A 24,169-nucleotide genomic window follows, 5' to 3' on the forward strand; every position below is an offset into this window, starting at 1 on the left:
AAAATATAAGGCTCATCCTAGGGTGAAGATGTGTACAAATTAGATAATTATAAACTAGTGAAAACATCACTAGGGTTATCTTACATGACATTTCTGCCAATAAATCCCTTTCACCTATATGTCTTACACACTGGACCTTTAATGCTTATGATGATATGACAAGAGAAACCAATTGATTTTGTCTGTAAGTCTGTAAGAAGAATAACTGGATTTATTTCCTCCTTATTTTTCCTGACATTGCTACTTAATTGGAGTTTTATTTTGGAAAGCGCCACCGGAAACAGTACTTCCCCTTTAGCCGGGTTGACGTCGTTTCGCCTCTGCCTTGAATGTGATTCATGTTTTGTTAGCTAATCTTGCTAGCAGATGTCGACTGGTTTGACTCGTGTTCAGATGAATATATGTGGTAAGGCTCTTGCTCTCCTCGTGCGTGTGTAACTGCATGTGACAATGAGCGTGTCGGAGCGAACGAGCGGCGAAGCTAACAAGCTGCGGTCCACGGGCAGTCAAGATAAATGATGTGCAGCGCTGCTCGGCTAGCTAGCGCAGCTAGCCGTTGCTAACGGTAGCTTGAGGAGATAACCAGCAGGAACCGTCTCGGTTTTTTAATTTGAGCCTCTTTGACAATGCGGCGTCTGGTTAAACGCGTGTGAAATCGAGTTGTTAGTGACGTGCATGTACTTTATGAAAGTTCACACTGACGGGAGATGCGGGGTGTTCTTGTTCCGTCTGCAGATGTCTGATCGCTATTAGCTTGAGATAGTGCTAAGGCCCCTGCCACTGCCGGGCCGACCACAGCCACTAAGCTGCTCACTGTTTATGAAAACGTTTAAACGAAGTGTATCAGTTATTGTCGTCTTATCACGCTATGGTTTGAGCACCTCCACCACCAACAGACCTTTTTTGTAGAGATTTGACACGTCTGCTCGTCCAGGTTTAGCATCACAGGTCATAGTGATGTCACTGACGTGCAGGTGTTTTGTTGGCTTTAACGTCATCTTATTTACTCGATGATAAATAAATAAAAAAACTTAATTTACTTAAATCTGTTAAAAGAACAATAAGCAGAGGGCTCCACAAACGTGGAAACAGAAAAGTGACATACACAAAGACGTAAGAAATCCGTGTGAAATTAGCCTGTAAAAGAGATTTTAAAATAGAACAACGAGGTAGATTGTCTGATTCCCAGTGGAAGGTTATTCCAGAATTATGGAGCCCTCCAGACAAAACTCTACCACCCTCAGTTTCATGCTTTGTCCTGGGAACCAAGAGTTGAGCTATAGACCTGAGATTAGGAGCAGGTGTTCACATGATTAGACGGTCAGTGATATAAGAGGAGGCAGTGCCGCTTAGAGATTTAAACACCAGCAATAACATTTGGATATCAATTCTCAGCATGATAAGCAGCCACTGCAACGGGGCTGATGTGTTCATACTTTCAAGGTTTTTTTATTTTGAACAAGTGGGAGATACTTGATAGATTTCTGGGGCAGTTCTGCTAATAGTGAGTTACAGTAATCAAGACGGCTGGAGACAGAAGCATGGATAGAAGTTTATGCATCACTAAATGTGAGAAATTATCTAATATTAACAAAACGCCGAAATATACCAATAGCTGTTATGATGGTAATAATGTTTCTAGGAATTCTGAATCAAAGACTACTCACAGGTGTCTGGCCTCATGGGCGCACTGTAGACCCTGTGGGATTTTGGTCCAAACACCAACACCCTGGTTGTATAGCTGTTCTACCTTCTAACAAACAGCGACTTCTCTATCCAGCATTTTATATACTAATTATATGGTTTCAAGTACAGGGTTTTTTTCTCTTCACTCTGACACCTCAGCTCCTTCTTAACTGTGAAAACAGTATGTGGCAGTGCTGTAGTGGTTTATTAGATAAGTCATCGTCTCTGTCGTGTTTAATTTCAGCATAACACGGTTCAAACGCCACTCCTAGTAAGAGGGGAGGATGGCACATCGACACACCCCACCTGAGCTGTCCCAGCGGACAGAGTGCCTGGAAGCGGATAATGATTCCGACAGGGACTCTGGTGTTGGGGATGATGCTGGAGAGGATGCATACAGTTGCCATGGAAGCCCAGTAACAGAAGAGGAGCAAGACAACACGCAAGATGGCATGGAAGAACACAGCGGGATGGCAGACCATTTTACAGTTTTCGTTGCCTTTCAAGGGAATATGGAGGATGAGGATTTTACACAGAAACTTGACACTGTCCTCAGAGGGATCCCTAACATGCTTGACATGGGTTAGTTCCAATATTTTTTTTAAGCACTTTTTAATGTTGAAAGTAAGATTACAGGAGCTTACTGAAAACACTAATAATTTTGTCAACTGACGCCTTTGCCCTTTTCCATGTTTTATTTTGTACAACATTGAATCTCACTTGAGGAAAATAGGTTTTCAACAGTAATCAATTAAAGAGGACACTGTTAAAGTATTATCATGTCTGCAATTCAAAGGGATAGCATAAATACTTCCATCTGTTATTTTAAATTTAAAGCAAATTTTAATTAAATTGTACAGATTTGTTTAAATTTTAAGTCTGAATAATATATATAATTTTTTATCAGAGAAGTGTTATCAGAGAGGCGTTTTTATCAGAGAGGCAGAGAACCCTAACCCTAATTTGCATCATTTGTTGTCCATCATGAAGCCTCTGACAGGCTGAAACCCCAGCATGTGGAGCCGTGGAACAGTGTGCGGGTTACCTTCAACATTCCTCGGGATGCAGCTGAGCGACTTAGACTTTTGGCCCAGAACAACCAGCTGCAGCTCAGAGAATTGGGGATTCTCTCTGTGCAGATAGAAGGTAACAGCACAGCCTTCAAACTTCTTGAGACATCAATTAGAATGCACTCGACAATGTTTTTGTTTTAAGTTGCGGCACTCCAAAATACAGGATACAAACTGGACCTCCTTTAGTAAATGTGAGACCTTGATTTGACTTCTTTTGATGTTTAGGGGAAGGGGCCATCAATGTGGCTATGGGACCAAATCGAGGACAAGAAGTGAGAGTGAATGGACCAATTGGAGCACCTGGTCAGATAAGAATGGATGTCGCCTTTCCGGGTCAGCCTGGTCCAGGTATTAGTTTAATGAATTGATTACACTTGGGTCAGTAAACTAGGCTGAATGGCTCTAAATGTGGACAGTAGAAGTGATTATTTGTTTTAATAATGGTACATTAGGTTTAATGCAGATGTTATTATTGTTATTGTTGCATCCATAAAGACATGCAACAATAGTAAAAAAAGATTAGTTATTGACTATTGATGTTAAGTCACGCTTGCCTGTAATAAATAATATGTTCGTATTTCCTTAAGGAGTAGTCAGGATGGCTAATCCACAGATGGTTCCCCCTGGTCCTGGCATGGCAGGTCAGGCCATGCTACCTGGCAGCAGTGGACAGATGCACCCTCGTGGTTCAAGACCATCTTCACAGACAGGTTCAGGTCTTTTTGTCTTCTTCATCAAATATTTAAGATCACACCATGAGTTATGTTATAGCTTTGGCAGTATAGTTATGGAAAAACTTCTGCTTCTTCTCTCACAGACGTAATGGACCCAATGATGCCTGGTATGCCAGTTCAGCAGCAACAGCAGCTTCAGCACCAACAAGTTGGTCCCCATGGTCCAGGCCCCATGCCTCCTCAGGCTGCCCATCACATGCAGACTCTGCAGGTAGGAAGACCACTTAACCCTGCTGCACTGCAACAGCTACAACAACAGCATCACCAACAGCAACAGGCCCAGCAGCAAGCTCAGCTCTCCCAGCTTGGACCCAGACCTCCATTCAACCCATCAGGCCAGATGGCCGTACCTCCTGGCTGGAACCAGTTGCCCGCTGGGGTTCTCCAGCCTCAAGGCTCTCAAGGCCCAGGCCCTGCCTGGAGAAAGCCCCCACCCCAAGCACAAATGTTACAACGGCCACCTTCCCTTGCTACAGTGCAGACTCCAAGCCACCCTCCACCCCCTTATCCATTTGGCAGCCAACAGGCTGGGCAGGTATTCAATACCATGGGACAGGGTCAATTACAGCAACAACAGCAGCCAGGAATGGGCCAGTTTGCAGCCCCTCAGCCTAAAGGCCTACAGGTTGGCCCGGGTGGTGTTGTAGGACAGCCTAGACCCCCTCCACCCCTTCCATCAGCTTCTGGACCACAGGGCAACCTCACCGCCAAGTCCCCTGGTTCCTCCTCGTCTCCTTTTCAACAGGGTTCACCTGGGACTCCTCCCATGATGGCTCAGAGACCCACAACTCCACAGGGTTTTCCTCAGGGTATTGGTTCACCAGGAAGAGCAGCGCTTGGCCAACAGGGTAACATGCAACAAGGATTCATGGGAATGCCCCAGCATGGTCAGCCTGGGGCCCAAGTTCACCCAGGTTAGTGGACATTAAATGTGGTAACTTATGTTTAAAGATTTGGACATTTTGCTTTATCATTTAAAAAATAACAATCATTACTGATCATAGGCATGCCAAAGCGTCCAATGGGCTTTCCAGCGCAAAACTTTGTCCAAGGACAGGTGAGTGTCAGCGCTCCAGGAACGCCTGGTGGAGGAGCCCCTCAGCAGCTACAGAGCAGCCAAGCCATGTCTCACCCAGGTAAAACGTCTACAACACAGCAGTTGTATATGGGTTTTCCTTAGGAGGAAAAAAAGAACCCAGTTTTGTCTGAGTTGGTAAATTAAAACGATGTGGCATGAGATAAGGCCAGTAATGTATTTTTTTAAATGTCATATCAATATTTCCAAGGATGCTGTTACGCAGTCACAGACATTTTGGCAAATATTATTTAAATGTGGTTATTCCATAACTTAAATTGGTTCTCTGGTTGCTCATTCACTATAATACTCGTCAAGATGGAGTACTTTGAGAAAAAACATCACTGTGGTTCTATGGCATATTTTTAATAATCGTTTTATTTCACATACTGTTGAGTAACACGTATTGTTTTTGCCTTAAGTGGTAATGCTTTTGTCCTTGGACATTTTCAGTTCAACATCCATAACAGAAACACAGCAGGGTAGCACAGTTCTTACATTACATTACTTGCAAGAATGAGAGCTGGAACTGACATGTCGTGGCTTAACATCAAGTTAATAAAACTCATAATTGCTTATTTCTGTTGTTGTGAAAACCCATTTACATCATTTTTATTTTTTACACCAGGAGCTCAACCTTCGACACCAAACTCAATGCAAGGTCCAGTCCATGTCCAACCCAATGTCATGGGTGTACAAAGTAGTATGGCAGGTCCGCCCCCTTGTACAACTGCTGGGCCTAGTATGGGCCAGCAACAGCCTGGCCTCCAGACCCAGATGATGGGCCTCCAGCATCAGGCCCAGCCCGTGTCCTCCTCCCCCAGCCAGATGGTTCAAGGCCAGGGTGGAGGTCAGACTGTCCTCTCAAGGCCCATCAATCAAGGGCAGAGAGGAGGAATGACCCCACCCAAGCAGATGATCCCTCAACAAGGCCAGGGGGTGATGCATGGGCAAGGTCAGATGGTTGGAGGCCAAGGGCACCAGGCCATGCTCCTGCAGCAACAGCAGCAGCAACAACAGCAGCAACAAAACTCAATGATGGAACAAATGGTTGCCAACCAGATGCAAGGCAACAAGCAGGCATTTGGAGGCAAGATGCCACCTGGGGTCATGGCTGGCCAGATGATGCGTGGCCCTTCCCCAAACGTTCCAGGTAACATGGTTCAGTTCCAGGGCCAGGTTGGCCCTCAGCAGATGACTCCACAACAGCAGCAGCAAATGGCCCAACTCCAACAACAGCAGTTACAACAGCAGCAACAGCATCAGTTGCAACAGCTTCAGCAGCAACAACAACACCAGCAAATGAACCAGCAACAGCCCCAACAGGTCCCTATTCCTGGAAATCCTAATCAAGCTATGGGCATGCATGGGCAACAGATGAGACTTCCTGCTGGTCACCCTCTTATCCAACAACAGTTGCAACAGCAGCAGTTACAGCAGCAGCAGAAACAGCAGCAGCAGCAGCAGGTCTTGTTGCAGCAACAACAACAGCAACAACAACAGCAGCAACAACAACAACAACAACAACAAGCAGTTCAACAGCATCCACATCCTCTGGGAGATCCCAATAATGGTACAGGGGACTTAGGGGTCCAACAAATGGTTCCTGATATGCAGGCACAACAGCAACAAGGCATGATGGGGGGTCCTCAGCACATGCAGATGGGAAATGGACACTTTGCAGGTCATGGTATGAACTTTAACTCCCAGTTCCCAGGCCAGATGCCAATGGTAGCAGCCTGTGGACAGCAAGGTGGGTTTCCTGTGAGTAAAGATGTTACACTGACCAGTCCACTGCTGGTCAACCTACTGCAGAGTGATATCTCAGCCAGTCAGTTTGGACCAGGAGGCAAACAAGGAGCAGGAGGAGGTAATCAAGCCAAACCCAAGAAAAAGAAGCCTGCACGAAAGAAGAAGCCCAAAGAGGGAGAGGGACAACAGCAAGTAGAGGGACCTGGGTAATTATTTTATTGTATTTATGCAGTTTAGCTAATTGTATCACTGTTACATTGAATATGTGACTCAATTTCATCTATTTTCTCTCTTTCCTAGTGGTCTTGATGTGAATGCTGGCATTGAGGATTCAGAATTGCCAAATCTGGGTGGAGAACAGAATTTGGGCTTAGACAACTCTGGCCCAAAACTCCCTGATTTTGCTAACAGGCCTGCTGGTAACTGACATTGAATTAATAAATGTCTGCAATCATTGTCATGGCTTTCCCTCACTGTTTCCTACATTTCAGCAGCTTTGCAGTAGGGATAAAATGTACTGTTAAAAAACGCAGTAATAGTATTTTTAACTGTATGCTGTATCTTTAGGCTTTCCTGGCCAACCTGGAGAACAGAGAGTATTGCAGCAGGTGCCCATGCAGTTTATGCAGCAGCAGCAGCAACAACAGCAACAGCAGCAGCAGCAGCAGCAGCAACAACAGCAGCAGCAACAACAACAACAACAACAACAACAACAAATACAGCACTTGCAGCAGCAGCAGATACAGCAACAGCAAATGCAGCAGCAGCAACAAATGCAACAACAACAACAACAACAGCAGCAGCAGCAGCAACAACAGCAGCAGCAGCAACAACTACAGCAGCAACAACTACAGCAGCAGCAGATGCAGCAGCAACAGCAGCAGATGCAACAGATGCAGATGCAGGGTCTCCAGAATGCTCAAGGGCAGCAGGGGATGACTGGGCCGCAGAATTCAGGTCAAGGCCAGCCCCAGATGCACCCTCATCAGCTACAGCAACAGCAACAGCAACAGCAACAGCAGCAGCAGCAGAAGCAGCAGCAGCAGCAAACACAACAGCCACACCTTCAACAGCAGGTATTATTAGTATTAGGTACATTAATGACAATGGTATCAACACAATGGATAATGCTCTATCGGTTAACAATTATTCTTTCGCTTCATTTTAGCAGCAGCAGCAGATGATGATGATGATGAAGATGCAGCAGGAGCAGGCAAAAAATCGCATGTCAATCCCACCAGGAGGACAGCTCCCTCCGCGGGGCATGGGCAATCCATCTGAGGTGCAAAGGCTTCCTGTCTCACAGCAAGGTAACATGCCTGTAATGATCAGTCTTCAAGGACATGGAGGGGTACCACAGTCGCCCGACAAAGCAAGAGGGATGCCCTTAATGGTGAACCCACAGGTAAGGGCCATGTGTTGTGGTATATATAAATTATAATATTGGCATTTACACCTCCATAATTTAAATGTTACTATGTATTTTTTCTTCTTTCTAGCTTGCAGGCACTGCACGGAGAATGTCTCATCCTGAGGTAGGGCAGGGTACCCAAGGCAATGGATCTGAAGAGGTCTCTGCAGGGGCTCATCCTAAGCAGGAAAGGCCTGGTGGCCAAGAGATGGGGGTGCAGCCTGGAAATGGGACACAACAGATGATGGTTAACCAAGGCCCCAACACTCACATGATGAAGCAAGGCCCCGGCCCATCACCAATGCCCCCACATACTGTAGCCAGTCCCCAACAGCAGTTACCCACTCAACCTCAACAAGGAGGGCCAATGCCTGGACTTCATTTCCCTAATGTCCCCACAACCTCCCAAAGCTCCAGGCCTAAAACCCCCAACAGAGCTAGTCCCAGGCCATACCACCATCCACTTACTCCAACTAATCGTCCACCCAGTACTGAGCCCTCTGAAATAAACCTTTCACCTGAGAGGCTAAATGCCTCAATTGCAGGACTTTTTCCTCCCAAAATCAACATTCCTTTACCACCAAGGCAGCCCAACCTAAACAGAGGATTTGATCAGCAAGGTCTTAACCCAACCACCCTGAAAGCCATTGGTCAGGCCCCTCCTAGCTTAACTCTATCAGGCAACAACAGTAATGGCAGTACGGGTGGAAATAACAGTAACAACAATCAACAGCCTTTCTCTACTGGCACTGGAGTCCTGGGTGCAGGTACCAAACAGGAAAAGCAGTCTGGAGGGCAGGGTAAGAGGGCAAGTCCTAGTAATAGTCGGCGTTCAAGTCCAGCCTCTAGCCGCAAGTCTGCTACCCCAAGTCCAGGAAGACAAAAGGCGAAAAATATGACAATCACATGCCCTCCCCAGCAGCAGCAGTTGGTCAGCCCTCAGGGGCAAACCATGATGCTGAGCCCTACCCCGGTACCCCCTAGTCCAGTATCTATGCCTTCACAAGTTAGTGGGGCTATGGAGGCACAACAGACTCAGAGCCCCTTCCATGGGATTCAAGGTAACCCTTCTGAGGGAGTTAAAGAAAGCCAGGGAATGATGACAGCAGAGCAGAGAAAGGTGCCTCAGCCTCAACCCCAGGCACATCCTTTGAGAGAGTTGTCAGCCCCCAAAATGGCAAGTCCTCGTTTCCCTGTGCCTCAGCAGCCAAAACCTGACATGGAACTGCAAGCTGGCAAAGTTGAAAGGCAAACACTCACGGCCCCTGTGCAGGATTCTGAGGGCTCACCTGCTCTCAGGGCAGCTCCAACCTCCCTCAACCAGTTACTAGATAACACAGGTATCCCAAACATGCCTCCTCGCCCTATACAGAATAATACTGTTAGGGATGTCCCGGCGAAGGACAGTCCCAAGTCTGCTTTGGATCCAGACAAACCACTCCAGGGTAATTCCCAGAGTACAGATGCGTCAGCATCTGTTCCTACTACTGCAACTATAAATGAATCGGAAACCAAACCCAGACCTGCTGTTCCAATCCCTACCAGTAGTCCTAGTTTGCCACCTGCTTCAATTCCCAGCTCGCATCCTAGCACTGTAGTGAACTCCAATACCACCCCCACCCTTCATCAAAACCCCATCATTAGTCATGGGGTTAATCCCAGTCCGAATGTAAACCCAACAGCTACTCTTTGCAACACCCTCAGTACTAACACTAATACCACCCCAATTGTTAGCCCCAACCCAGTCACTTCAGGCCAGAGCAATTCTGCCTCAGCTATTAATGCCAGTTCAATCTCCAGCTCGGCACTTAACCCAGCCAATTCGGCTCTAAAATCAATCCCAAATCCTAAAGCTGTGACAAATGTTAACTCAGTCATTCAGATTCCTGCCTCTCCCAGCACCATTTCCCCCAACCAGATCACTGTGTTTGTCACCTCTAACACCATCACCTCTGCCCCCACTCCGCAGGCCCCCACGTCTATGGTGTCTACCATGGTTGCGGTACCTAACAAGAATATTAGACCTCAGGACATCAGGCAGCAGACCCCTATCCCTCGACCTCCTCAGTTCATCACCACCACCCCTGTATTTATTAACCCAATTTTCCAAGTCCCCAGTGGGTCTGGGGCTCCAAATACCACAGTGGTATCACAGGCAGTGACCATGGTGGGGCCTATCCAAGTTTCCAATGCAAATATCCAACTTTCTCCTGCCCAAACCTCCACTCAGTCCTCAGTGGCTAACGTGACTAGCACTCAGCTTACCAGAAGTGCTGTGGGACAGGTTCAAATTGCCAATTGTGCGCCCTCATACGCTCAAGTTGGTCCTCTCACAGCACCTCAACAAATTAACCCTGGTGCTCTTAAAATCGAAAATGTATGTGAGACAGGTTCTGCTCAGAAGTCTAGTCCACCAGTCCAGCAGCCATCTCCACATCCAACCTCATCAGCCTCATCTCCCTTTCAGCCCCCCGTGGCATCTCCACCTCCCTGCTCAAGTCCTGGGGCTCTGAACACCGTTCGAAAAAGCCCCATGCCTCCATCTCCCACTGCCCAAGTCAAAAGTAAACCTGGACAGGCTGCTGCAGCTGTTTCTGGTGGAGCTGACTCGCATCAGAATCCTACGGAAATGCCAGCACAGGGGCCCACAGTGGCTGTGCCACCACCAGTCTGTCATCCAACTGCTAGTCCTGCCATTCAGATTGAAGCACCAACTTCCCATCCCATTCCTGCTGCGTCAGACAACATTGCACCAACTGTACTCTCTTCTCCAATCCCAGCTTCGGACCAGGTTGCGGTTACTACCCAGATTGTAAGCCAGGCCCCAGTTCCTACAGCAGCTCCAGTCCCAGGCCCAGCACAGACTGTAACTTCTCAAGCGCCTGTTGTCACTTTAGTTGGTTCTACCACAGACGTTGCTTCTACTACCTTGCTGTCTACGGTTGCTTCTGTGGAAAGTCCCATGCCGTCCATTGTTCCAATTGTTACTGCATCTGGGCCTGTTCAGGAGGTTACTCCCACCACAACCTCTCCAGCTGCTAACCCCAGTGCAGTAATGCCAGTTCAGTCTGACCCCCCAGCCATGGAGCCTCCCACACCGCCAGTGGCCACACCTAATGAAACCACTCAGACCACTCCAGGTAAACACACAGTAACGAGATAAAAAAAAAAAATGTATGTAGACAGCGGAGGATTAGGACCATTTTCTGGCAATGATCCTGGGTCAGGTCAAGCTGATGACTACACATATTGTGTGTCACCACTTTGGTAAGGGTTTGTTTTTTACATGTCATACTTTTAGTACAACTGGAAATCATAATGCAGCCTTATTTCTCAAGCTTTCTTGGGTATAAATTCCTGTTTTAAATAGGAAAACAGTCCCAATGTGCAAAACATTGGCAACTGGTGGGCTTAGCCAAAAGACAGCTGGGCCTCAATTCCCACCATACATTTACATAGCTGCTTAATATACGGATTTAATTGAGTAATCAGGGATACATGTTTATTACTAAATAATTTTTGTATATTCATGTATCAGTTGAACTATCTCCATCTGTTTCCCCAGCACCTGTTCAACAAGAGGTCCCACAGTCCCAGGAACCTGTTGCCAGTGAGAAGACGAGTAAGTGCAGTCTTTTTGTTTTAGCTTATTATGAAAATGCTTATCTTCTTAAATATAAAACAATTTTTCCGAATGATCTAATGAGTCTATTGGAGGGAAAGCGCATACAAATTAATTGTTATTTTTGTCCTGTTCAGGTGAAGAGGTCTCGACAGGTTCTGAGCAAGGGTAAGATTCCTTATCAAATATTGTTTCTTTAAATTACTGTGTTATTAGCCAATCAACTGAGTTGTTAAATGCTTAATGTGCTGGGGTTTATAAAGGTGTCCCTAACTGTTGATCTCTGAAAAGTCGGCCTAGTCTTAAAACCCTTGCTCTTGAAGGAGAAATGCTTAGACACATCGACTGAGACTCAGGCAGTTCATTTGGTTGTCCAAGGGGGTACATGGCGAAAACAATGAGCCACGTGGCCTCAGCACTTGGTATGTATGAATAGCATGCAACAATATGAATATCCTAATGCATGTCTGGAGTTCGAAACTGAGAACAGCAAATCACAAAGGAAATCATACTACTCCTCCTGACCTTTTATGGCGCTATCTCTTTTCCTGGGGATTGTCATAATATGGTGGGGAAGTGAAGCCATGTTTGTTCAGCACAGTCTATAGTTTACCGCTGTTTTTCCACTTCTATCACAGATGGGCAAAGAAAAGAAAGACGCCCATCAACTTAGTCCCAAGGTATGTATTTTAACATGTTTGTGCTGCAAAGACACAAGCAGTGATCATGTCGACGTAGTGGATGCTGTCGGGATGAAGACGGACAGTATCTGTGGTAGACGAGGAAAAACAGCAGTCCTGTGTGGTATTATATCTTTCTCTGAGTAGAGCAGAGTTAACTCCCCGCCCGCTGTGTTTAATAACACACCCCTTGTGTTGTCCTTTCCTTTCTCCCTTTTCGTATTTCTGTCCTGTCCTCCCAGAGCTGCCGTGGAGAAACCCAAGGGACCGAGCAGACGCAGCTCCCGGGCAGAGAAGGAGGTGGAGGAGGAGCCGGTGGCAGACAGTGGCATTAGGAAGAGATCGGCCAGGCCTGGCACAAGCGCTGCGGTAAAAGGTAAACACAGGAGCATATTTTAAGAAGTGTCTCACTGCACCTGAGCTGTATACATAACATCACTACCCTTCTTCTAATTCACTTGGCCGTGACTTTTTAACAGAAACTGGAGCCAGCCCCACCCAAGCCAAACGAAGGAAGTCTAAATAGGCACAACTGCAGTTGTGTACTGTACTGTACTGTAAATTGTGTTTTTCGCTGTGAATCATTTGATATCGGTTTCTTTGTCCTAGATTATGAATTGTCAATGGAGAAAGAAACTATGTACAGTGTGTTTTAAAAATAATTATGCTATCGTTTTGTCCATGCTATTATTTGAGATTGTAGCTAGAATGTGTGCATACATTGTGTTTCGTGTGAATGTGCTTTTTATATTAAATGCTGGATTAATCCTGTGAAGACTGATCATGGAGCTTGTTATGATTGTATAATTATGCTGTAAAACTGAATTAAATTTTCTACTGCTTTTGGTCTGTGGAACCGTGTAACGTGATTGTTTGGTTTTCTTTATGTTTTCGGTATTGGTCCAGGCATCTTGAAGACAAAATTAAGTGCTGACCACAAGTGCTGCTTTGGTTCAGAAGCACCAGTATTGAAACGGAAGAAGGGTCATAGTGGGACTGACTTAGGGCCCCAGCTACAAGGGCACACCTGAAGGTCAAAGGTTGAAGTAGATTGTGTTGTGCTGTGCTGTTCGTACAGATCTAAACAAAGAAGGAAAGGTCCTACAATATTCTTCAATGAAACTAAAAAAACGATATAATGCTGCCTCACTGTGTGCTGCAGCGGCATGACGGTAAAATGACAGTGTGGGCTTCCTGCTCCATCATACCAGCTCTTCAGCATTTGATTTAAGCTTTCACTTTAAGCCCAAACAGTTGCTGCTCTTTAAGGGTGAATGTTTTCTTTGTCTTTTAGATCTTAAAAAACGTGATTAGCCTTTTATTTACTATTTTCTAAAATGTTAACCAAATCGTGCATTAATAAACAAAGTAAAATAATTGGCCTAATAATTAGTAAACCCTTCAAGGGTTCCCCAGACCTCAAAGCAACACATTTTTGAGAAAAACTCACAAGTGCAAATTGACTTTAACATGAAGGAGGAGAGGGTTTGTGGTGTATACTGCAACCAGCCACCAGGGGGTGATCATGACAATTTGGCTTCACTTGTGGGAAGATAGACATGTAACTTAAATTTGATTCAATTAACATTTAATTCAATGTGGTAAATGTGTAGTAAATAACTGACTAAAATATTTACCAACAGTTTAAAAGCACTGGAATTGACGAGGTGAACTGGGGGCCCACAATTTACAAGGTCATATCACCAACGTTATTTTCTTATTCTAAAAAAATTCCATCTACTGTATTTGTTTTTTAAAATTCTCTTACAACTCATTAACGTTTGTATATAGATGTTACTGTTTAATTCCTTTTACCTCTTTCACTCTCCTCCTTTGTGTTTATTTTGCTTGAACATTTTGTTTTATTTGTCTTGATGAAATGTACTTTAGAAATAAAACATGCCTCACAAGGGCCCCACGTTTTTATCTTCTCGTGCATCGCCCCTTGAGGAACCAACATAACAAAGGGATGAATTCCAAGGAGATGAATGTGTCCTCACTGGTTTGATGGCTGATCCTGGTGGATGCTGGTTCCTGATGGGACCGTGCGTGTTGCCCGTGAGCCTGCGGACATGCGCACTGGGTGAACATCGGGACTCCATTCCGTAGTGACAGTGAGGTTCGATACCCTGACATCCCGAGCAGCTGTCTGTCTGCGTGTCCGCTGTGGTACGTCCACCTGCCTCACCTACAACACACCACCATGAGCGGGGATCACGGACACGGAGGCTCGCAGGTACGTCTATAATATATGTGTTTTCCTCTGCAGCAGTTTGCATGAATACCTCAGCATAACACAACTGTCAAGTATCAACCATCTTGATGGAATAATGGCTCAGATCGTCACAAGTTACATTTTAATCTTTGTTATTCCAGGGGAAACTTTGAGATCATGTGCGTTTTACAGCAGCAAAAACAAACGCATCCCTCTGTGACATGCCCGTGCCTATTGAAACTTGAATAACCCCAGAGCTACCGGCATTTGCCAAATTGAAACATTAAAAACCACCTTTCTCTCACTTTGCAGGTGAATTCCGGAGCCAAAGGAAGCGGTAGGTGCCCTGATGAGGGTTTCTATTCTCACCGATTAGTATTTCCAGTCGCAATCGTGATGTGTCTGCTGATAGTTTTGCAGAAAAGGACAGAAATGGCGTCCCAGAGACTAAGTCCCTTCTCCTCCACTCTCTTGCGGCTATTGTTCAAAAAGGGGGTCTGAAACGTGCACCTGCGACCCCCGCATGTTTCACGCGGGGGGCTGATCCGGACAGGCCCGGCGTCGTGGTCATTCTGCACGCTTCAGCCGGGCGGTGCGTGCGTGCAGATGCGGTGAATTTTGGAGCCGAAAGTGGCCAAATTGGGGCTGAGGACTTAGTCTCTGCGCCATTTTCTTTTTCTGTGGTGAAGCAGCCAGGGCGCCGACCAGCGCGCCGACTGTCTGCCGCGATATGGAGGCGAGAGCTGGGCGAGCTCACCGCCTCGTCCCCGCCCGCATCTCACCCACATCTGCCTCCACATCTGTGCGGGAGACATCCATGATCCGTCCAACAGGGAATCCTCACACTTTAAAACTCTAGAGTTACAGAGAAGAAAGTTGCACACGATTAACAACCACAATGCCCTGAGCTATATTATTGTCTGTATTATTGCAGAAATTAAAAAATCTGTCCACGCAGACAAATGCATGAATAACAATGTTAATAATAATACACTTTACTTAAATAGAACCTTTCAAAATACTGTTGCATGAGGATTTATAAGTTGTACATGAAAAAACTGAAGGCAAACATGGGGAAATAGTTGTAAAAACAAACAGTTAAATACAATGTTAAAGCAATTTGAAGATAATAGAACAAGAGAGCACAGATACAGAAACGAAAAAGAGTGAAAACCAGATAAAATAAAACATCAAATGATTAAAGTAAGATCAGGACTAGGAGAACACACACCTGTAAAATGTGACAAGTGGATAACAACTAAATTGCTTGGATAATATACAATATACCTACTCACAAAAGCTACTATTATACGATCGTTACATCTGCCACTAGTGCTCCCTTCATCTCTGTCGGACATTTTCTTTTGCTTAACTACTTAAAACATTGATACATCCATTGTACTTCTGTCCGTCCTGCAGAGGATCCCTCACATGTGTCTCTGGTTTAACCCCTGTTAATAGGGCTTTTTGGGGGTTTCTCCTCAATCTTGCTTCAAGGTTAAAGGCAGAAGATTTTAAACCTTGTTGAGACAAATGGATAGTTATGAATATGGGCTATGCAGATCAAATTTGATTGATTGATAAGGAGTTAGCCGGACGGATCTCCTCAGGTTGTTCCAAAGAGTGGGAGCCCTGGCAGAGGAGGTCCAGTCCCCTCAGGGCGAGCAGGACCTTTGCTGAGGAGCTCAGGTTAGGGCCGGGCACATATGCTGTCAAAAGATCTGAAATGTCCTTAAGTGCAAGTCTGGAATTGGTCTTAAAAGTTACCGTAAAATGTTTTTACAATTTCAAATCAATTCAAAAATGTAATGGAAGCCAATGAGGAGAAGCTCAAATAACATGCTTCATTTTAACATTACTCCTGCAACATTGAGATTCACTTACATTTTCTGTTTGAAATCAACGTGTGGGTTTCATTAGCAGGATGTGTGTTAGTGTTTCTCACATGACAATAGCAGGTAACACCTTTATTAAACTGCCATGACAACAGGGTGCCACAAGGTGATGATCAAGCCAAACCGGGGTCTCCCTCACCAGCGATTTCACTCAGCAGGAAATATTTTTAATATCAACACTCGAGTGAAACAGCAGCAGCAGCAGTGCAAGTATTTGAGGAGCTGCACGTAGAGCAAGAGAGCGATTATCTCTCTCAAGTATTATATCATCATCTTTCTATTAAAAATACATCAAACGTTGTATAACAGCTGAAAAAAGGCTCTTTTATGATTAGTATTAGAGATGAGATGAATATTGTGACTGTACAGTTGGACTATTACAGTGAATAGCAAAGAGCAAAGCCGAAGTGGGCAAATAGCAGCCCAACAAAATCCTTTTATTGTTAGCATCAAATATTTTACATTATTCCTCATAACATCTACTGTGAGTAACAATATGTACACGTCTTATGGAAATAGCGATGACAATATTAACAACATCACTTCACTGTTATCTATTTAATAAATATCTGAGATAATACGCAGCTCAAGCCCAGACCCACTCACTCGTTTGAAAAATGACACCTGCATTTGAATTGTAATCCCAAAACAAAAAATGAAATCGTATACTTAAAAAATACCTAAATGATATGTTAATGATCATGCCTGAATGGCCACAGCACCTATAAAACTATGTTTGACCCTCATTGAAGATTGGCTTGTAACTAATATTTGGTCCCCGTGCTTATGTATAACTTTTGTGTTACTATCAACTATCAACCATCAGCATCAAGTTCCTTTTTCCTTAATGAGGCAAAGACCATCACTCAGGTGCCACAAGCTGTGGCACCTGAGAATATGGTTCACCTGCAAAACGTCACTGATAGAGACGCAAAATGACCAAACTACACAATATATGATGACAAAGGGACACATAGTACAAAGAGATGAATAATAACTACAAGGAGACACAAAGTAATTACAAATGACTTCAAACTTTCAGTCTGGGTGTTTTACTCGTGTAGGAGACCTTCTCTCTGAGTCGGTGCCCAGGGGCCCATTGTCTTATAATCTGTGTGTGTTGCATGTGATGCTGGGCGCTGATGTTCATTCATCAGTAGCATTGATAATATAGAAGAAATGTAGTGCGTTCTATTTCAGTTAAACCTTTGAGTGTAGGCAATAAATGTAGAAGAGATTTAGAAAACTGTGCAAAGATATTCTTTCATTTGTTTTTGTTTTTATGCTGAACAAGCTAATCTCCCCTTTGTATCGTAGACTCTCACAAACACAAAGACAAACACAAAGACAAGGAGCACAGACACAAAGATCACAAGAAAGACAAGGAGCGGGAGAAGATCAAGCACAGCAACAGGTAGGAGGTTTACATTGACATGACTCTACTCCGGGTAGATGACCTGACCAATGCAGGTGTCTTCAGCCTGAATCGATTTTCTGAAGTGTCCTAAATCCCCAGAAAGGATTTTTTACCAGTGGGGAATTCTTTGAATTGTCCCTTGTTTTTCCTGAATATTTTATACAGTCAGGATGAAACATAGAAACTCAAGCTTCCATCGGACGTCAAAGAATCACAGCGAGTTCTGCTACATTGAAACTGAAACTGTTCTCAGACATGGACTTCGGAAACGTCCGGACATGATTCGGATGTTTTGGTTTATGTCAGGACAATACTAGCATCGGCCCTTAGTGTCAAAAGCTCTTTAATCTCCTTGTCTTTCCAAGTTGACATCTTCTTCAGTGTCTTCTACGTGTTTGGCACCTCTTTTGTAATCCTGAGATATTTGTATTATTTTAGTTTTTCAGTCCTGGTGAATCCCCCGGTCGGTATCCTGCTGTGTTCCCACTTGGGTTCGTTGTGACATTCTCCAGAGTTTTTACATCTCCCGTTCAGGCCCTCTGGATAACACCTGGGGACTATCCAGAGTTCAGTGCATGTCTGAAAGCAGCTTACAGAGCCCTGTCATGTTAAATCAGCAAACATACATCACACAGACTCCCTGAAATCAGCTTCTTATGAACGACATCTGTAGTGCATTAGCAATTTGAAACACTGTGGCCACTGGTTTGGTTTCTTCTTTTGTGTTGTTGAAATATTTGCGGCCTGCGGTATATCCGCGGAGTCACGACGTTGGCCCCGTCCTGCTGGCAGCCGTCCACGGCTCCGTCAGTGTTTGTGTGAAAAAACGTTCCAGTTTTCTATCACTGGTGGTTGCCGCACCGTCAATAACGTCCTTTTTTTCCGTGTCCTTCCTATCCGGACCACGTCTGACCTCTTGCACCTGACCTCCGACCTCTGCGGCTTCTGCCTCCCAGCGAACACAAGGAGCACGCCGAGAAGAAACACAGAGACAAGGAGAAGCTGAAGCACGGCGACGGCAGCGCAGACAAGCACAGGGAGAAGCATAAAGAGAAAGACAAGGACAAAGAGAGGAGGAGAGAAGAGAAGGTTCGTTCAGTCAGTCAGGCCCCTAGTGGAAGTATCACTATTTCTAAAGGAATATTCTGTTACATCGAGAATAAATATTTATTTTATTATAATCACAATGATTTAGTGGTTGAGATTCAACTCCTGTGTTTATTGATGTATTCCAAAGTCTTGCAGAAATCGATCTCATGAGAAAACCAACCATAAAACTAACAATGGATACTTCAGCCGTCCATCAACTCCGAATATGAGTTAAAGTTCAGACGGATTAAACGTTGCTCAGGTGCATTTTGAGCGTCAGCGGACGAGGAAATCCAATAAACCGTTCTCCTTCTCCCACAGATCAAATCGTCCCACGCAGACAAGCCTAAAAAGGAGAAAGAGAACGGATATGTGAGGTAAACAGCATCACTGTGGCGGTTCTGATGTGAAACAAACGTCATTTTGAAGCAGCTCAATGTGTCGAATGTGTGACTTTAGAAACACGAGCCCGGCTGTCATTAAGAGCGAGCCCGAGGAAGACAACGGCTTCTACCCTTCCCCCGAAAACAACAAGTCCTTCAAACGAGAGTACGACGATGAAGAGTGGGTATCGTTCATAGTCGCCCCGAATCACCGTACTTAAGATTTGATTTATTACTCTGGGTTCTGAAACACAATTTGGTTATCATCCGACTGTTTGCAGATTTGAATACAAGCCCAAAAAAGTAAAGACAGAACACGACAAAAAGGCAAAGAAGAGGAAACATGAGTACGATGAGGAAGATGAGGAGGATGAGGTTTGTTTAGTTCCGCCCCCCCCTTTATATTTGATCAATACGTTGTTGTGTTCTCCTGCTGGAACGCCAGCTGCTGATGTTGTTAAGGTTGACTCTCTTCTCTCCCATTGGTTCAGGACATCAAGCCCAAAAAGAAGACAAAAGACAGAAAGGGAGCAGATGGAAAGAAAACCAAAAAAGAGGAAGAGGAGAAGTGGAAATGGTGAGATCAATTTTGAAGGGGAAAATATTCATTTAATGCTTTGGGAAATCAAACCAAGATCCGTGTGAGAGGTTTGTATTTGTTGCTTCTTTGATTAGGTGGGAGGAGGAGAGATACACCGACGGCTCCAAATGGCGCTTCCTTGAACATCAAGGTCCAGTGTTCGCCCCCCCGTACGAGCCCCTGCCCGGCAAAGTCAAGTTTTACTATGATGGTGAGTCTGTGTGTGTACAACCTAAATTCTGATATATTTTTAATTATCTTTGCTCATCACTATTGTATTGTATTTTAAATATTTGTAGGTAAGCCTATGAAACTTAGTGCTCCTGCTGAGGAGGTGGCTACATTCTTCTCTAAGATGCTGGAGCACGAGTACACAACTAAGGACATCTTCAGGAAGAACTTCTTCAAGGACTGGAGGAAGGTGAGGACACGAGACAAGACACATTCAAGCGTGTCAGTTTGAACCACGATGATCTGCGGGTCAAGTATTTAAATTGGGTTTCAGACATGTTCCCTGTCATTGTAGGAAATGACACCAGAGGAGAAGTCAAAGATCACCGACCTGAACAAGTGCAACTTCAGTGAGATGAGCGAGTACTTCAAGGCCCAATCAGAAGCCCGGAAACAGATGTCCAAAGAAGAGAAGCAGGTAGACGAGCGTTCCCGCCGACTCGACCCGGCTCCTGAAAGCATCATGAAACCTCTAATTGTGCTTTCCTGTTTACACGCAGAAAAACAAAGAGGAGAACGAGAGGCTGCTCCAGGAGTACGGCTTCTGCGTCATGGACAAACACAAGGAGAGGATCGGCAACTTCCGCATCGAGCCGCCGGGCCTCTTCCGGGGGCGAGGCGACCACCCGAAGATGGGCATGCTGAAGCGCCGCATCCGGCCCCAAGACATCATCATTAACTGTAGCAAGTGGGTAATCTCATCACGGCCGTTATCACCTGCCTCACTCCCATGAATATTCATCCATCTATCTATTATGCATACCGCTGATCCTTTCTGGGTCTCGGGGGGAACTGGAGCCAAACTGCCATTATGTGGGATAATAAGAAAAGAATGTCGTGGGACACCTTAAGGGCAAACACGATGTGGATGTTGTTCTTTCAAAAGGTCACATTCAGACTCACCTATCTTCCCTAGTTCAGCCTCTTTTTTCCTCTATCCCTTTATCTTTCCTTCCATCCTCTGTTATGTTGTAATTGTTGCATTTTTTTACTCACAGAGGGAATCATTTTCTTCTTTATCTCTGCGCTCCCGTGCCTCCAGGGCAGTGTGTGTGTGAGAACAGTTTGTGGATAGGCTAATTTGACCCAATCACAGGGAGGCCAGCGGTAGAATGTACGTGCTGCACGTGGCATGAGCAGCTCAGTGTGGCAGATGTATCGCAGACACACACTCGCGCACATGCCGGGACTGTGTCAGAGGTGGTCTTCCTGTCCTGCTGCGTGTGTGTGCAAACAATTACTCTGCTCAGGGAGGACATGTTGATCCCCACACACTGGTCACAATGGGGTTCGCCTTACAGTAAGATTTCTCATTGTCTCATAGCTGCAGTGTTAATAATATTAAATGAATCTTAATCTAATACACTTCTATAGAATATATTTAAATTTAAATTCATTTTAGGAGAATTTGCTCATTAAATATTTTTCAAGAGGGTTTTTCACTAACCAGAAGCTCGGTGGTTCGATCCCTGGGTCTTTCCAGTCCGCTGTTTGAATGTAACAATGAATGGGCCTTGTACTGTAAAATACTTGTGAGTAGGTGAGAGGTTGATGAGACTGGAAAAGCGTGATATTAATCCAGTCCATTTACCTTTCATAGTTTTAATTTACTGCACCAATGAGTGCGTAATAAACTCAGAGGTGGAAACGCAGCTTCATGCATCTGAAGAAATGCTTCAAACTTAGTGCTAAACATAGTGTGTGTGTGTGTGGGGGGGGAACTGACAGGTTACTCATCCATTTGCATCCACCTCCCTCTCTACAGGGACTCCAGGCATCCCAAACCTCCTGCGGGGACAAAATGGAAGGAGGTTCGCCATGACAACAAGGTGACCTGGCTGGCTTCTTGGACGGAGAACATCCAGGGCTCCATCAAGTACATCATGTTGAATCCCAGCTCCAGGATCAAGGTAGCCGTGGTCTCCTGCCTCAGTTTTGTCTTATTGCTGATATGAGTATGTATTTATTTCTGCTACTTTTCACCCAAAACAATAATTAGCTGTGTGTGTTTGTGTGTGTGTGTGCAGGGGGAGAAGGACTGGCAGAAGTACGAGACGGCCCGGCGGTTGAAGAAGTGTGTGGATCGCATCCGGACACAATACAGAGATGACTGGAAATCCAAAGAGATGAGGATCAGGCAGAGAGCTGTGGCGCTCTACTTCATAGACAAAGTGAGTTAAACAATGTAGAACTGTAATGATGAAAACTACTAATACTAATGGCACTGGGTGAGCACCTGCCTGAACCAAGGCCAACAGTCCCTGAGAAATTTGGGAAAATGCAAAATGCTAAAAACATTCCGATCTCCAGTTTTAAAGGAAGACAAGAAAAATTCCCGGATCTCCTCCTTTAATTAGTTATTTCTCTGCCTGTGTCGATCCACAAGTTTCACAGGAATCTGCTCGGTAGGGTTTTCATAATCCTGCTCACAAACAAATGGGCAGAGGGGAAAACGTCACCTCCTTGGCAGAGATAGTAGCAGAACAAGAAGTGGGTGCTGACTGACCTGTAGGAATTGACTTTGGAACTGAATGTTTTTCTTTCATCTCACTCGAATCGTTATGGAACAAATCTTGAGAAGCTGTTTCACACCCAAATCTTGATAAAGATCACAAATGTATGGCATTTCCCTTGTAGCTGGCACTGAGGGCTGGAAATGAAAAGGAGGAAGGGGAGACTGCGGACACCGTTGGCTGCTGCTCGCTGCGGGTGGAGCACATCAAACTCTACCCCAAACTGGACGAGCAGGAGTACGTGGTGGAGTTTGACTTCTTGGGTAAAGACTCCATCCGGTACTACAACAAGATCCCTGTGGAGAAGAGGGTAAGACACAAGACACAAGGGACTCAGGGGGAAAATGGAGGGAGAGTCTTTAAAGACAGGAGTGGAAGGAGAAAGAGGACAACACTGGTTTTATGAGGGTGGTGCATGTGACAGTGGTGTGAAGTTAGGGTTAATGAGATAAGGAGTCACTTTGCTGAAAGGGATGATCGCACACACAGGTGATCAGACACTAAACGCTTTCCTCATGCTGGGCCTCAGAGGGTGGTCTGTTTCCTGCTATTACTGAAGTGTACGCACACACACACACATACACACACACTAGAAATGTGCTATTGTCACGTCAAATTCGTCCACAAACCTTTGCAATAGTGTTTTGTGTACACTTCCTCTGTGCATCCCTACTCGCATTACGATGTCTATACAAAAAATACCCACCACTCAATTAACCACCGACTCCTTCGAATTGATGTAGCACCCTCGTCTGGCAGAAAGGAGACACTGCATACACGTACACAGCTCATTTAGGAGTGTTTTTCATGCTCTGTAAATAATTGCTGGTTTCCTCACAGGTTTTTAAAAACCTTCAGTTGTTTCTGGAGAACAAGCAGCAGGAAGACGACCTCTTCGACAGACTGAATGTAAGAACCCCGTGTGAATATCTTCCTCGAGGGCCTCACTCTAAAGGGGAATTGTAATCATAATCTTTTGTGTCCCCCCCCCCCCCCCCTGTCATACAGACGTCTATTCTGAATAAACACCTGCAGGAGCTGATGGATGGACTGACTGCAAAGGTGTTTCGTACCTACAACGCCTCCATCACCCTGCAACAGCAGCTCAAGGAACTTTCCTGCTGTGAGTGAAAGCAGTTTCAGTCAGTTCAAAAAAAGGGAATTCATGATTAGGATGTTTCATGAGATGGATTCGATTTCTTATTGTTCTTATGACTAAAATGATTATAGGTTTAGACTGGACATAATGTCAGTTGGAGACTGAAAGACAATAATTGGTCTGTAAATGTTCCTGAAATGCATAAATGGAAACTAAACTTAGCATAACAGCCGCATTGTTTATCAACATGACAATCATTCATCACACAACATCAAATTTTAGATTTATGAGTGATCCGTCTCTTCAGTGAAACATGTTTACATTATAGATGCAACACAGATAGTAAAGAAAAATGCAAATAAACCTGCTGGCTCCACTTAATAAAAAAACTCAACACCGAACATTTAAAGTCTTGTACAACTAAAAATGACTGACGGGGTCAAAAATATATCAATGTTATTCATACTTTATGCAACACAAAATAAATAAATCATAGATTTTCCAGTTACAAATATACTTCACTTCTTATTTACCGTACATGAATAAAATGTAATGTGCTTTTAAATGCATAAGCAGCAGTATTTGGGTCAGTGATTTCAAATTCCAGTCATTTGAAACCTCTTCCACCTTGCTGTGTTATTGTTGGGCCTCCAGCTGATGACAGCATCCCGGCCAAGATCCTGTCCTACAATCGAGCCAACCGGGCGGTGGCCA

At 44.8% G+C, this 24,169-nt stretch overlaps 2 protein-coding genes across 4 annotated transcripts in view; both read left to right on the plus strand.

Moving 5' to 3' along the window:
* Nucleotides 1-282: 282 nt before the first annotated feature.
* On the plus strand, nt 283-12,902 carry ncoa6 (nuclear receptor coactivator 6). 3 transcript variants are annotated; one of them, XM_062390929.1, is made up of 17 exons: nt 283-406; nt 1,931-2,268; nt 2,677-2,832; nt 2,985-3,107; nt 3,347-3,469; nt 3,577-4,407; nt 4,498-4,629; nt 5,197-6,526; nt 6,621-6,739; nt 6,888-7,396; nt 7,489-7,725; nt 7,820-10,871; nt 11,297-11,353; nt 11,491-11,521; nt 11,992-12,033; nt 12,276-12,409; nt 12,513-12,902. In XM_062390929.1, the coding sequence occupies exons 2-17, from the start codon at nt 1,971-1,973 to the stop codon at nt 12,557-12,559; spliced, it is 7,221 nt and encodes a 2,406-aa protein (XP_062246913.1). In that variant the 5' UTR covers nt 283-406; nt 1,931-1,970; the 3' UTR covers nt 12,560-12,902. The 3 variants fall into 3 exon arrangements, with proteins under 3 accessions (XP_062246913.1, XP_062246914.1, XP_062246915.1); XM_062390930.1 differs by lacking the exon at nt 283-406 and having other exon boundaries at nt 7,492-7,725; XM_062390931.1 differs by lacking the exons at nt 283-406; nt 11,992-12,033.
* Nucleotides 12,903-14,158: 1,256 nt separating this feature from the next.
* Nucleotides 14,159-24,169, plus strand: part of top1b (DNA topoisomerase Ib) — a gene marked incomplete in the record, with an annotated part of 12,855 nt that continues 2,844 nt past the window's right edge. The window contains 18 exon segments of the mRNA XM_062390936.1: nt 14,159-14,269; nt 14,561-14,585; nt 17,461-17,557; nt 18,517-18,649; nt 18,971-19,026; nt 19,109-19,213; nt 19,314-19,407; nt 19,524-19,609; nt 19,708-19,823; nt 19,912-20,033; nt 20,139-20,261; nt 20,344-20,531; nt 21,609-21,753; nt 21,871-22,014; nt 22,481-22,666; nt 23,197-23,265; nt 23,365-23,479; nt 24,110-24,169. Coding sequence (XP_062246920.1) covers nt 14,237-14,269; nt 14,561-14,585; nt 17,461-17,557; nt 18,517-18,649; nt 18,971-19,026; nt 19,109-19,213; nt 19,314-19,407; nt 19,524-19,609; nt 19,708-19,823; nt 19,912-20,033; nt 20,139-20,261; nt 20,344-20,531; nt 21,609-21,753; nt 21,871-22,014; nt 22,481-22,666; nt 23,197-23,265; nt 23,365-23,479; nt 24,110-24,169 — 1,897 coding nt within the window.

This window comes from Platichthys flesus, chromosome 7 (assembly GCF_949316205.1).
Source record: "Platichthys flesus chromosome 7, fPlaFle2.1, whole genome shotgun sequence".
NCBI lineage: Eukaryota > Metazoa > Chordata > Actinopteri > Pleuronectiformes > Pleuronectidae > Platichthys > Platichthys flesus.

What these genes read in the sequence shown, in the direction of transcription:
- ncoa6 (XM_062390929.1), top strand. Translation starts at nt 1,971, where the DNA reads ATGGCACATCGACACACCCCACCTGAGCTGTCCCAGCGGACAGAGTGC. An exon ending in TCTCTCTGTGCAGATAGAAG is followed by an intron (nt 2,833 to 2,984) that starts GTAACAGCACAG and finishes TTTGATGTTTAG; the next exon opens with GGGAAGGGGCCATCAATGTG. An exon ending in TCGACAGGTTCTGAGCAAGG is followed by an intron (nt 11,522 to 11,991) that starts GTAAGATTCCTT and finishes CTTCTATCACAG; the next exon opens with ATGGGCAAAGAAAAGAAAGA.